At 36.0% G+C, this 12,668-nt stretch overlaps 1 protein-coding gene across 2 annotated transcripts in view; it reads left to right on the top strand.

Moving 5' to 3' along the window:
- The window catches only part of LOC110114933 (1,4-alpha-glucan-branching enzyme, chloroplastic/amyloplastic), a 40,857-nt gene that overhangs the window by 22,696 nt on the left and 5,493 nt on the right, over positions 1 to 12,668 (top strand). For both annotated transcript variants that reach the window (XM_020847992.2, XM_020847989.2), the window contains 4 exons: positions 3,878 to 3,985; positions 4,636 to 4,737; positions 5,870 to 5,937; positions 6,011 to 6,092. In XM_020847992.2, the coding sequence (XP_020703651.1) occupies positions 3,878 to 3,985; positions 4,636 to 4,737; positions 5,870 to 5,937; positions 6,011 to 6,092 (360 nt within the window). The remainder of the gene's footprint in view (positions 1 to 3,877; positions 3,986 to 4,635; positions 4,738 to 5,869; positions 5,938 to 6,010; positions 6,093 to 12,668) is intronic.

The raw sequence follows: 12,668 nt of genomic DNA on the forward strand, positions 1-12,668 counted from the left end.
GGCACAGCCCTTGCTTGCCCTTCCAACAACTTCTTCATCATCTCCTCCAAGGCCATGAATTTTCCTTCCACATTCTCGCTAAATGTGGCCATCTTCTCCTCCAGATCCGCCTTAAGTTGACCCATCTCGGTCTCCAAGACTTCTACTCGCTTAGATGCCATGGGAAACGACGAGATGTCTCCGGATCCTCCAAAAAATCAGCAAAAACTGCAGCGAAACAATGGGGAAAACAGCCCTCCACCGCCCGGATCTTGCTCTGATACCAATTTGATAGGAAATACTTGGGTTCGCAAGTAAACCTAATCAAAATCAATACAAAAACAAGAGAAAACTGCTGTTTTCAGCAGGAAAACTGCAAATCGCAGCAGTTTTAGTGGAGAAAACTCAAGGAAAATAGAGAAAAATAATGTATTTCACTAGTAGATTCGAGAACGCAAACAAAGATACAATTTCCTTCAATCCGAGAGGAAGGAATGACTCTCCAAATCTCTAGCCGTAGCCTAGAGCCCAAGAACACAAACCCTAGATCTCCCCAAAAAAACTTCCAATGCAAGATAATCTCCCCTTTTCCTCCTCACCTCCTAATTAACTATAAAGGAGTTTTACAAAATGTCTAAACAGCCCCTCGCATTCAAAATTTCCCTCCCAAAATTCCTCCTTGGCCCCCGTCAGATGAGCTCGCTCCGCTCGGTTCCGCCCGCCCTGCTGGTTTTCGCCTCGAGTAGGTGTGGACCGGTCCGGTTTGGACCGGTCCAGCCGGCTCAAGTGCCGGCCTAACAGCTTGCTGCATTTTTGTTAGTGCACAAGAATAAAGATTGAACTTCCAAAAACTCTCATGCTCTCATAGGAATGGTGGAGATAAGATTAGTCTTAGATATGATTGATGCAAACTTGGTATGCAATTTTATATTTTAATATTTGAGAGGTTATTCTATTTATGAGATGTTGTTGTGAGGACAACTTTAGCCCAAATTATTTTGCGGAACGTTTTTTTGGAAAACATCATAGATCTAGCAACAACTCTGAAGGCTTGACCGTTGTTATCTCTCTCAGCCCTATGCTGGTGAACTAACCAATCTTTTACATTTTCAATTTGGCTGTCGAAGCTTTGCAAGCTTCAAAATACTTCTTCATGGCCTTTGAAGTTGGTTAGAGAGTTTGATCCTCTTAAAGCTTCACATTTTGGGCATTTGAGAATCACATGTATGTTGACCTTTTGATTATATTCTTCTAATTACCTTGCCCGTCATTGGGGACTTAAGTGTCTTCAGCTTATTACTTGAATTGTAATGGAGGGAGCTTCAATGATTTTAGGAACTCCTCTAATTGTGATTTATTCTAACAGAACCAATCATAGGGATCAGAGACCTGCATAGACTTTGACATTACTTGTTGATATTTGAACTGACAAACGAGTAAAATTTAATTTGTGTATGGTTGATCTAGAAAATATTCCTCCGAGGCCTAGACTTGATTGCCTCGGTTTGATCTTGACAGCTAAGCATGTTGGCACACAAATTGAGATGATGAAAACTATTTGCTGATGATGCAAATCAATACTTCCCATGATTCCTCTTGAGATCACATGCTTTATTGTTTCTCCAACAACTCTAAAGCTTGTTTGATCACAGTAGTCCCCTCCTAATGTTTGAACTTGTCATAGGATTTTTTGGCGCTCTCTGATCTTTTTGCCAAGATTGTCAAAAACAATTGACAGCTTAATACCCTATGCATTGCAATTAATCTTCCCTTTGACTTCATTCGATCAGATTTTTTGTCAGGAAACTTATAATAAGCTCCAGCATCAAATATATTTTTTTAGGAATTTCTTCATATCATTACCAACTTCAAAGTTTGATCTCTTTATGCTTGTCGAGCTTACGTCCCTTTTTTAAAGGTGAACTATAAATAGGAAAACCCGTGGCTCAAATCTGTGATTTGGATAAATAATCTTCTCCAATTATAGATCTGTTGGCCAAATAAGAGTAGCAAACTCAGTTTGTTCTGAAGTCCAAATCCTTCGCTTAAGTTTTTCCTTCAGCAGGCATCACAAAAGGTAGCCTAGTGTTTAATTCAAAATTTTGGTTTGTTCCTTTATTTGAGGTTGAATGCACCGTTAAAACAAAGTGAAGTAAAAATTCTTATCAAAAGAGTTCTCATAAAATGGCTGTGAATTTCATGCCTTTATCAGATGGGTATAATACTTGGGACGCAATGCAGTAGGGATATGGTTTCATTTGCTACTGTTGTGTTATTATGTTGTCCTGTGTAATACAATTTCTGTGATCCTTATTGCCACATAGATGGATGAGATGCTCCATATGTGTGTAGCCTAAGATCAGGAAACCATGAAAGAGGTCCACAGGTAGGATGTGAGTTTGAATTGTGCATTTCCCACACAAATGAAAATTTTGATACACTAGGTTTTTTAAAGTTAAAGTTGAAGTAAAAGCATTACTAAATGAAAGCATAGAATCTGACTGCCTCAATTGATGATGAATGCTTAAGGGTCTATGTTTTCTGATGCAATTAGTATGATATAGTGAATGTAGATCGTGTAAAAATGTATATTTCATGGATCGAAGGTTCCTTGTTACATAAATTTTTGCTTTCTTTGGGGTGTAAAGTGTAAACTCAAAATATGTGAAAGTTCGAGCCAAACAATAATGCTGTGATTGATTAATCTGAAGAAATTTATGAGAAATTCAAACAAAAAAAAGCATGTAATTGTAAATTACATTGCTATTAAAATCATGGTTATAGCAGATTTGACCAAAATAAGGACTCTTGCAACACAAATAACAAAATGTTTAAGAAAAAAGATCCTGTTATGAAATCACCAAAATGAAGGTAATTCAACTTGAACTGAAGTTGTTTATAGCACTCGCATCACACTGGAAGACTCCCACTTCAAATAGGTGCACACAAGATTGAAAATAGAAATATGAAATTTTATTGAAACAAAAGATTTTTACATTCATTTAATACTGGTATTTATAATCCCCTAATATTTCAAAGTTGGCTTCCTCTCGTAGTGGATAGGTTCAACATCTACTGCAATGTACATATGGACGTGGATAGGAATAAGCGGCTGCAAGTGCAGTTACAGATTTTGGCAAAGACCATCCTATCCTAAAAAATGTATGAAGGTTGAAGTAGAAGAGAGTGTGCACCATTTTAGGAAATATGGTGTGAACCTTCTACAGGAACCATAGAATTGAACCCGCCTCCTTTAGAAAACCAGCAATTGTTAGATATTTATCATTATCTACTATAGGAAAGCTATGCTTAAGTGCCAAAAAAGTGCACAATTGGGTTGCTGAGAGATACAACAAATGAGTCATAATTTGAATCCCTTCAACAACACATACTGATTTTGAATTGCACTTATCTGAAGGAAAACTCTTAACAAAAAAGTCAATAAAATTGAATTGAATTGAACCACACAAGAAGTGATGCCCAGATTAGGAACAATCATAAAGAATGATGACACATCCGTTCTCATAGGAATTCATCATAGATGTTTCAAAATAATTGAAATTTAAAATTACCAAAAAAAAAATCCACTAAAACTAATTTACTTGGGCTATTTAGTCGCTCAATATTTATGTCAAGTGTAGGCTTGATATTTTTGCTCATATTAAAGGTTATTTCCTTGCCAGTTTATAACACTAGAAGCTATTCATAATTTCATATTCATTTTGTTATAGCTTTGTTTGACTTTGTGTTGAAATGTTTAGATGCTTTAAAGCCATGGTACCACATTGAAATCTGTTGGTCCAGGATTCTATTTTTTTCTATTAATTTTAAACGTGTTTTTACTTTATTGAATGATCAAATTAGGATTCTCGTAAGTATTTTTTCTTAACCTATACAGTTTGGGCACCCGGAATGGATTGATTTTCCAAGAGAAGGCAACAGTTGGAGTTATGACAAGTGCCGACGGCAATGGAGTCTTGTTGATAAAGATCATCTGCGTTATAAGGTTTGTACTTGCATTTCTTTCCTCTAAAGTCAAGTTCATGTTTGTCTCAGGATACAAACGCACCATTTAACTAATTTGCACATGGTGCATTCCATACCAGCAGCAGACTTGCTGCCACATTTGATGAATTATTTAACAACCGCACAGTTGTGGAAATAATATTTATTTATTTTCTTGTTGCTATATAATTATGATAATTTGATTGAGTTTCAAGTTCCTTGCAAATCGTGCAAACATCTATGGTGGGTTTAGAGGCTAACTCTCCGGCACTCATTAAGTATACACTAGATTCTTGTTAAAGTGTGGCATGTTCTTTTCGTGGCTCGGCATTGAAATTTGGTCATGTTCTTAGTTTGCTACTAGCACTTCTGGTATCCTCCTATCTGTCATCACATCTATCATTATCTTAATATTATCCCAACTATTTGATTTGATCTTTGAAAAATATTATATCATCCGTTCCTGTTGAGAACAGCTTAATTTCTAATTCACCCACTGAATATGATCCTCCTGCACATGAAGCGCATCACAATAAAATATATTATACTTTTTAGTATATTCAAATTTCTATCTCATGTAGGTCCTATTTTTGTTTATATTTAGCACATGCTCTTCACTTGTATTATTTGACTTGTTTATAATAAATGCAGTATATGAATGAGTTCAACAGAGCTATGAATTTGCTAGATGACAGATTTTCCTTCCTTGCATCGGCAAAGCAAATTGTGAGCAGTGCAAGTGACCTGGACAAGGTATACCTTTGGAACAATATCTGAATTGCCACTATTCCTTGGGAAATATTATGCATGTCTCCTTTTGTTTTTGTACATGAGATATCTCACGTGTCATTTCCTCCAAAAAGCCAAGGACATTGTTTTGAAATGCTTGCTTTCTGATTCCCTATGGTGGCATGCAGAACTTCCTAATATCTAACTAGTCTGAAGCAAACTATCTTTTTAGACATCTATAACGTGGAAACTTGATACTGAGTATTGAGATAATTGAAGTTTTTCTACTTGTACGTACAAAACTTCTTTTGGCACTTGGTGTGAATTGTCCTTTGAAAAAAGTTGTATTGTTATGTTTGATTTACCAAACAAACTCATCCGTTTATCTCACTGATATTGCACCATCTACTTGCTAGTCTAACTGATATAGGTGTCTTGAGGTTTAAGGTTGTTAATACTTAGGATGGGATGCACAATAAAAATAGAAAGAAGCAACAATCAACAGGTTATCAACTCCTGAACATCAACAAAAGCCATTCACCTTTAATTGAAAAATAGAAAATGTATTTTTATTTCCTAATAACAATGTAATAATTGTCAAAATTTGAAATCTCACTAGAAAAATTGAAAGCATATATATATAATTTAAGCAACGATCAAGCTTCACATTAAAAAAATTATCAGACATGGATCGCACTTGGCACAACTTCAATCATGCACAAATTAGTCACTATGATCATCGTTGTGTACATTTAACTATTTAAGGCAACCTCCACGTGCTCTTTGGAGTGCCTTTCTCTCTCTCTCTCTCTCTCTCTCTCTCTCTCTCTCTCTCTCTCTCTCTCTCTCTACCTCTCCCTCTCTATCTCTATCTCTCTCCACCCCTCTAGTTATGTAATTCTACATCTGTAGTATTCCATAGATGCCCTCTTAACTCCTGGCACACATCTCTGAATACTAGGACTAGATATATGATTAAAATCAATTATAATCCTTCTTTTTTCCATAAATTAAGAGAAAAATTAAGGTTCAGATCAATAATTCAAAGGTTTTAATTTCAATGGATTAATCTGAAACTACAAAAAGTTCTTTATATGGTTATTTATTTTCTTGATTTATATTCATTTGTAATCTTGTCAATCTTATATCGTTTCAGGTGATTGTATTTGAACGTGGAGATTTAGTCTTTGTGTTCAATTTCCATCCAGAGAAAACCTACCATGGGTAATTTATCTATGACTATACTCGGTTATTGTAAGCTTGAGCTCAATTTCTGACACCTATTCAAAAAATTCAGGTACAAAGTTGGTTGTGACTTGCCTGGAAAGTACAGAGTCGCCTTGGATAGTGATGCTTTTGAATTTGGAGGACATGGTAGAGTAAGATATCGGTTAACTCTGCAACTACGTTTCTTTTATACTGGATTTGGACAATAAATACTTTTTTCATGACGATCTTAAGTAGCTGCATAAGTAAATCATATGAACTGTTTATGACCGTACTGAACAATGTAGTATATCCGCATATGAAGTTGACCATTGATATCATTTCAGATGTAGGAGAACAATATGAACTGATAGGATTAAAATTATGGCTTGCTGTAGAAAATAAATAGAAAGATGACTAAATAAGAATGTAAATGATCAGAGGTGAGAAAATGATAAAGCGAATAGAAAATAGAAAAGATTGTATTGGCAAGTCTGGAATGATTTTGTAACACCCCACTATATCACTTATCAGTATTGTAGAGTGACACAAAATAAACATAACATTTCAGTTTTAACATATGATATTTTTCATCATCTGAATACTTGTATAAAACATACACTAACATTTATATTTACTACATAAATAGAAGTATACTATTGAACCGTCTGCATACCTTAGCTGTAGACTCACAAACAAAGCTAAATAATAGAATATAAAATGAAATAACTTGAACATTTTCCTTTTCTTTTTTTGTAACAACAACAATATGAAAAAAATTGGTGAGTCATGAGGCTCAATAAATTATGCAATTTATGTAAAAATTAAATGTCAGATTATAAAGAATAAAATAATTGAAGTAACTTAAAAATATTTGCAAAATGTCATAAATCATCTTTTAAGAATCATCCTTTCATTCATTTGAAGTCATATAGAATATCAATATTAGTCTTTAAAGAGTTAGCTAAACTTTTATAAAAATATTCAATAGAGCTCATGTAAACCTAATATTATTTTCATTGAACTACATAGATGTCCATTTTACCTTTTTAGGGATCCCTTTTGCCCCACTTGCTATACATGTATCATATCTGGGGTCCCTTTTACCCCACTTACAATTACTTGTATTATATCTGGGAACTCTTTTGCCCTGCTATACACTGAAGAAGTGATTGACTGCAAGAGAGAAATTGCAGCAAGGAGAAAATTTGGGAGAACTGTAGACTTTCACGATTCAATAAATATGTTGAGGGTATAAATGTAATTATATTAATTGTTTAGTTTTTAGCTTAAAATTTTTATAAATCCTTTTATATCTTTAAATCTTGGAATTCAAAACTTATATAAAAAAACATCCATAAAATCGCCTAGCATGTTTCAGAAGGCTCTACTGAAATTGATTTGTAAAACAGATATTTTACGGACAAAAAAAATCTACTTGTACCAACATGTGTTAATTTCATACATAATTGTAATTAAATAAGAAGCTTCTTGTTTTCATATCTACACTGTCCATAAAATTAAAGAAAATTTTCTTTAATTAAAGCATATCAATATTTATGATATGTCAAAGATGGTTTACAAATTAAATTTATAATGACTCTTGAAATATTATTTGACTATTGTAGGTCAAAATATTCTTATAGAAATTTAATAAGAGTACACATTTTAGATATCTTGGGTTTATTGTTCAAAGTGATGGTGAAATAGATGGAGATATTATTAGCAGAATTCAAGTTGGATGGTTGACGTGAAGGAATGCATCGGGCTTGTTGTGTGATAGAAAAATCCCTCTCAAACTTAAAGGAAAATTTTATAAGATGGTGGTGAGACCTGCAATGCTTTATGGCGCATAATGTTGGCCATTAAAAGAGAAGCATAATATTAAGTTAAATGTTGGCCATTAAAAGAGATGAGGGTGCTTGAGTGGATGAGTGGCTTTACCTCAAATACAGGATACGAAATGAGCATATATATGAAAAGGTTGGAGTAGCTCCAGTAAAAGATCAGATTAGAGATAGTCATCTTAGATGGTTTAATTACATAAAATGGCGGTCTTCATGTAGGCTCCGAAAATTCGGCCCTGGCCTCCGCCCGCTGATGCTTTTCTTCGGCGAGGGAGTTTTAACGGAATAAGTTCCGGGGTAAATTTTAGAAGGCAGATGGGTTTGTAGATAAGACACTACCCAGAGATTTCGCCCTCATTTTGCGAGAGCTTTATGATCTGAGTTCTGGTTTCCTATAGGCGCAAGCCCCTATAGTTAATTAGCCCTCCCGATCACGAGACAAAACTTTCGATTAAGGATAGTCATCAATCAGATACGTAGTGATACATAGTATATGACATATAGTAACAACATAAGTTTGAATTTGGGAATTGAGTTTGGATTTGAAAATTTAGAAGGGTTGATATTTAAAATAGAAATTGCACCATATTTCACTTAAAGCAGATGGTGGGGGAATGAATGATAGACCCGATCAAGATCCCATAGTTCCGTCGTCCCGAGCCATCGTGATCCCTGATCTACTTAGTCAGAGGAGGTAGTCGACCCAACGTGACAGAAGGATCATTGTCAGCAGCCATGGGTTGCTTCGTCCAAGGGGACCTTGTAGACCTGGGGTGAGTGTTTGTCTAAGGAGACAAATTTGAATCCACCTTAGCTAACAGAGGGCTTTATGCCGTATCGATTATATCCTATTGATTCATATCTCAAGGATTTGATGCCAATAAGGAACGTATTGACTTTGGCCATAACCGATATTTCGTGGTGTCATTTGGCGGCAAAATCACTCGGTTCAGAGGGCCCCGGGTCATAATCATTTATCCTGTGGTGCTATTTGACGGCAAAACTGCTGGTTAGAGGACACGTATAACGTCCTTATTGGCAGGAGATTGCTTGAGAATGGATCTTAGTGATATTTCCGACCAGGCATTTAGCTCTGTATGAGCTGAAGTTATATTCGATTTTGTTCACCTCGGCAAACTATTGCGGATGATGAATGGATTTTGCTTTGAGTGATTGATGATTTGATTTTAATTTTAAATATTCTGGGTCTGGATGATTTTTTGGGACATTTGGATTTTGGATTTTCTGTGGAGTTTTAGGCATTTGGGATGAAATTTTTGAATTATTTAGAATAGATCCCTCCGGTTGAGATTTTCTGTTCAACGCGACCATCATCCATCATCAGGGTGAAGGGGGTCATTTTTGTTTTTGTATTAAACCTTGTCGACCCTATCAACTTATTGATAGAGGATCTGGTTTCATAGGCTTTGTGCCTTTATTAGTGAATTCATATTGTTTTTAAGCCTTGAAGGCCTAATATGAATGTATAAAACAAATATTCCGGTCATCACAACCGTGTATTTATTTAATGGTTCGACCCTGTCTACTCCTATTTACCTGCTTAGGAGGATCTGGTTTCGTAGGCTTTATGCATTTATTAGTGAATTCTCTTGATTATAGGCCTTGAAAGCCTAATATGAATGTATTAAAACAAATATACTGTTCACCACAAGTGCATATTTGTTTGATGATTCGAACCCCGTCGACTCCTATTGATCCGCATAGAAGGGTCGGGTTCGAACTCGAATTCACCTATTGACCCGCGCAGCATCCCTAGACTTCACGTGTGTACTAATAACACGCTCGCTGGGGCCCATGCGGGTTTATAATTATACTTACCCCTTGTGTACCTATGTGTACATAAACTACGGTGCACGTGCGGGGATTTATTTTGAAATATTTATAAATGCCTTATGTTCGTTTGCATGAATGTTGCGGATCCGGTGGCGTGTTGTAGTAGCTTATGGATTGAGTTTGTTACCTTGTATAGGTAGACTGTCGTGCACTACTTGTATGATTTATGCAGGTAGATTGTAGTGCACTAACGAATCTCCTGCTTTACATTTGTAAATGCTTGTAGATAATATGTGGTATATAGTGGGTCTTCTACTGCATCTTGTAAGAGCTCGGATATGCTATAGTTCCCTTATGTATTTACCCTGCAGACTATGTTGCACCGATACACCTATTTATGAAGGTGTGCTGTATCTGATACACGGATACGCCTCCGATACGCCACCGATACGTGTCGGATACACCAAAGCCGTATCCAATTAAAATACAATTTAATTTCAAAAGGACACGCGTATCCGATACACGTGTCCGTTGAAAAACAAAAAGAAATAAAAAAGAGACGCATCGTATTTACTTCCGGGGCTGCGAGCAAGGTTCTCTCATTTCCGAGATGGATTTGAGAGTCTTGATAATATGAGAATATTAGAAATTACTAATCTTTCACTTGATGAGCCTGAATTAGAAGCTATGATATTTATTGAAGATGATATAAAAGTTCAAAGACAAACCAATGAAGAAGCTAATCATATCATTCCTTCTATTGAATAGTTGAAACTTCATGTGCTATATAATTTATGTTTATGCTTTTGTTGTTGTACTAGACATTTAATGCTTTCTTATATTTTGATATTATAAGCTACAAGGCTACAAATGATGTTGTTGTTCTTTTTTTTTTTTTCTAATTTCAAATATTATGCTTTGATTGTTTTCTTAATTTTCATGTATGATTTATAAATTATAATTCCGTGTCCGCGCCGTACCCGTATCCTATATTTATAAGAATTGGCGTGTCCCGTATCCGTATCGTGTCGTATTCGTGTCGCCGTATCCGTATCGGTGCAACATAGCCTGCAGATAACACATCGGGTGGATGACAGCTCTTCTATAACGAATTGTAGATATTTTGCACTTGTCGTATCTCATTTGTTTCTGTTGCAAATAGCATGTGGTATGTATAACGAGTACTCTACAACCCTTTGGATATTTGTACTTCATTATGTATCAGCTATCCTTGTTTATAGAGGGCTAGTGCATTTGACTGATGTTGGACAATTATAGACCATGGAGATGTTATAGTGTCTTTGCCACAACAATTGGTAGATACCTTGAATGTGCTACGGAAATGATGTCTCTTTCATCATTCTTCATGTACTTGATTGTAAACATGCCTTCTATACTCATTCTTGGACAAGTCGTATTGTCTTATACTATTTATATCTCTTCATTAGTGTCACTAGGTGGACGTAGAAAAGATTACTACAATCTTCTTACATGCCCTTATCAATTTCATTGCTTGCAAGCTTGGGTACATTTGATTGCATGAGTCTTCATCATCATTTGTGAGTAAATGATGTTTGTAGATTTTATAGTCATTGCAAATCTTCCTTTTCACCACAAATTCCATATGTATTCCTTTGTATTTAGTTTGGATCTTTGTTGACATGATAGCATATTGATGTTTATTGAAGACTTTGCCATGTTGATTGTGAGCATTCCATATTGAAAATCCTTTGTCATTCAATACAAATTCTATGTTTATTTACTTGTACTCAATTATGAGCTCATCATTGGCATGTTATCCATGAGCATGCATATCTTTATACCTGTTGCAACTATCCAATTCTTTCCATTAGCATGAATATTGTGAGTGTTGCATACTAGTTACAACCTTTTATGGATGACTTGCAATGTTCATTGAAGATTTTATGTATTTGCTTGCTTATAGTTGATCAACATTATCAATTTTATTTTAGTACTTTCGTTTTGATCTTATATTTGTCGATTCTAAAGTTCAATTCCATGTGGTCCTGAAAGTTAGTCTTGTTGTCTAAATCAAGTTCTTGCTTGAATTCAAGTAGCAAGCTCAAGTTCTATGTCCCATGTTGTCTAAATGTTGTTCAAATTCTGTTCAAATCTGAGTCCGAGTTCAAATTCAAGTTCTTTGTAGCCCAACTCAAGTATTTGCTTGAGTTCAAATATTCAATTCATGTCCTTGTTCATTTTGCAAGTTCAAGTCATGCTCAAGTTCATCTTTTTTTTTTTTAAGTCATTGTCTTATTTCAGATGAAATTTCAGCAGCCTCCCGGCGTCTTCCCCATTTAGGGGAAAAACCAAGAGGCAGCTTATTCGCCACGTCAAGAAAGACGTGCACAGTTGGTGTTTGTGAGACACCATGACCGTATATATATATTTTTTTTTATCCACCACGCTAAGAAAGGCGTGCATTGGTTATTAAAAGCAGATATTTAAAAAGAAAAGCAGTTCTTTCCCCGCGTACGGGTACTTACATTTTTTTTGCCCCGCCGTGCTAAAAAAAGCACGCACAGGGATTGCCGCTTCATTGTAAGCGCCGCACCAAATTTCCTCCCACCATGCTAAAAAAAGCGTGCATGGGTGGTCCCTTGGCGCGCCATGAACACCGAAGGACTTTAGGGGGATTACCCGCCTCACCACAAGCACCAGAGCGAACTTCCTCCCACCGTATTAAGAAAAGTGCACATGAGTGGTTATTCGCCCTGTTGCAAGTGTCGAGGGCGGATTCTCCCAAGTTTAGAAGGTTATACCTTGGCCGTGGGATGTCGACGGAGTTGGCACACATATCGAGGGAAGGAGAGTGAGACATGTAAAACCCTTAAAAAGCTGATTTTTTTAGTGTAGTTCGTCCGTACGAACTGGATTAAGTACGGGACGAACTGAAGAAATTTGTGAAGAATCTGTCATTTTCGTCTGTACGAACCTGGAAGGGTCGGGACGATCCGTCTGGACGAAATTTGTCCAGAGAGCAAGTCATCCGGACAAATTTTAATTTCGTATGTACGAAATTCTGCCCGAGGCAAACGTCCCAGGACGAATTTTGGATCGTCCGGGACTATCAGTGTTAATAAATAT

Source organism: Dendrobium catenatum, unplaced genomic scaffold (genome assembly GCF_001605985.2).
Source record: "Dendrobium catenatum unplaced genomic scaffold, ASM160598v2 fragScaff_scaffold_716, whole genome shotgun sequence".
Lineage (NCBI taxonomy): Eukaryota > Viridiplantae > Streptophyta > Magnoliopsida > Asparagales > Orchidaceae > Dendrobium > Dendrobium catenatum.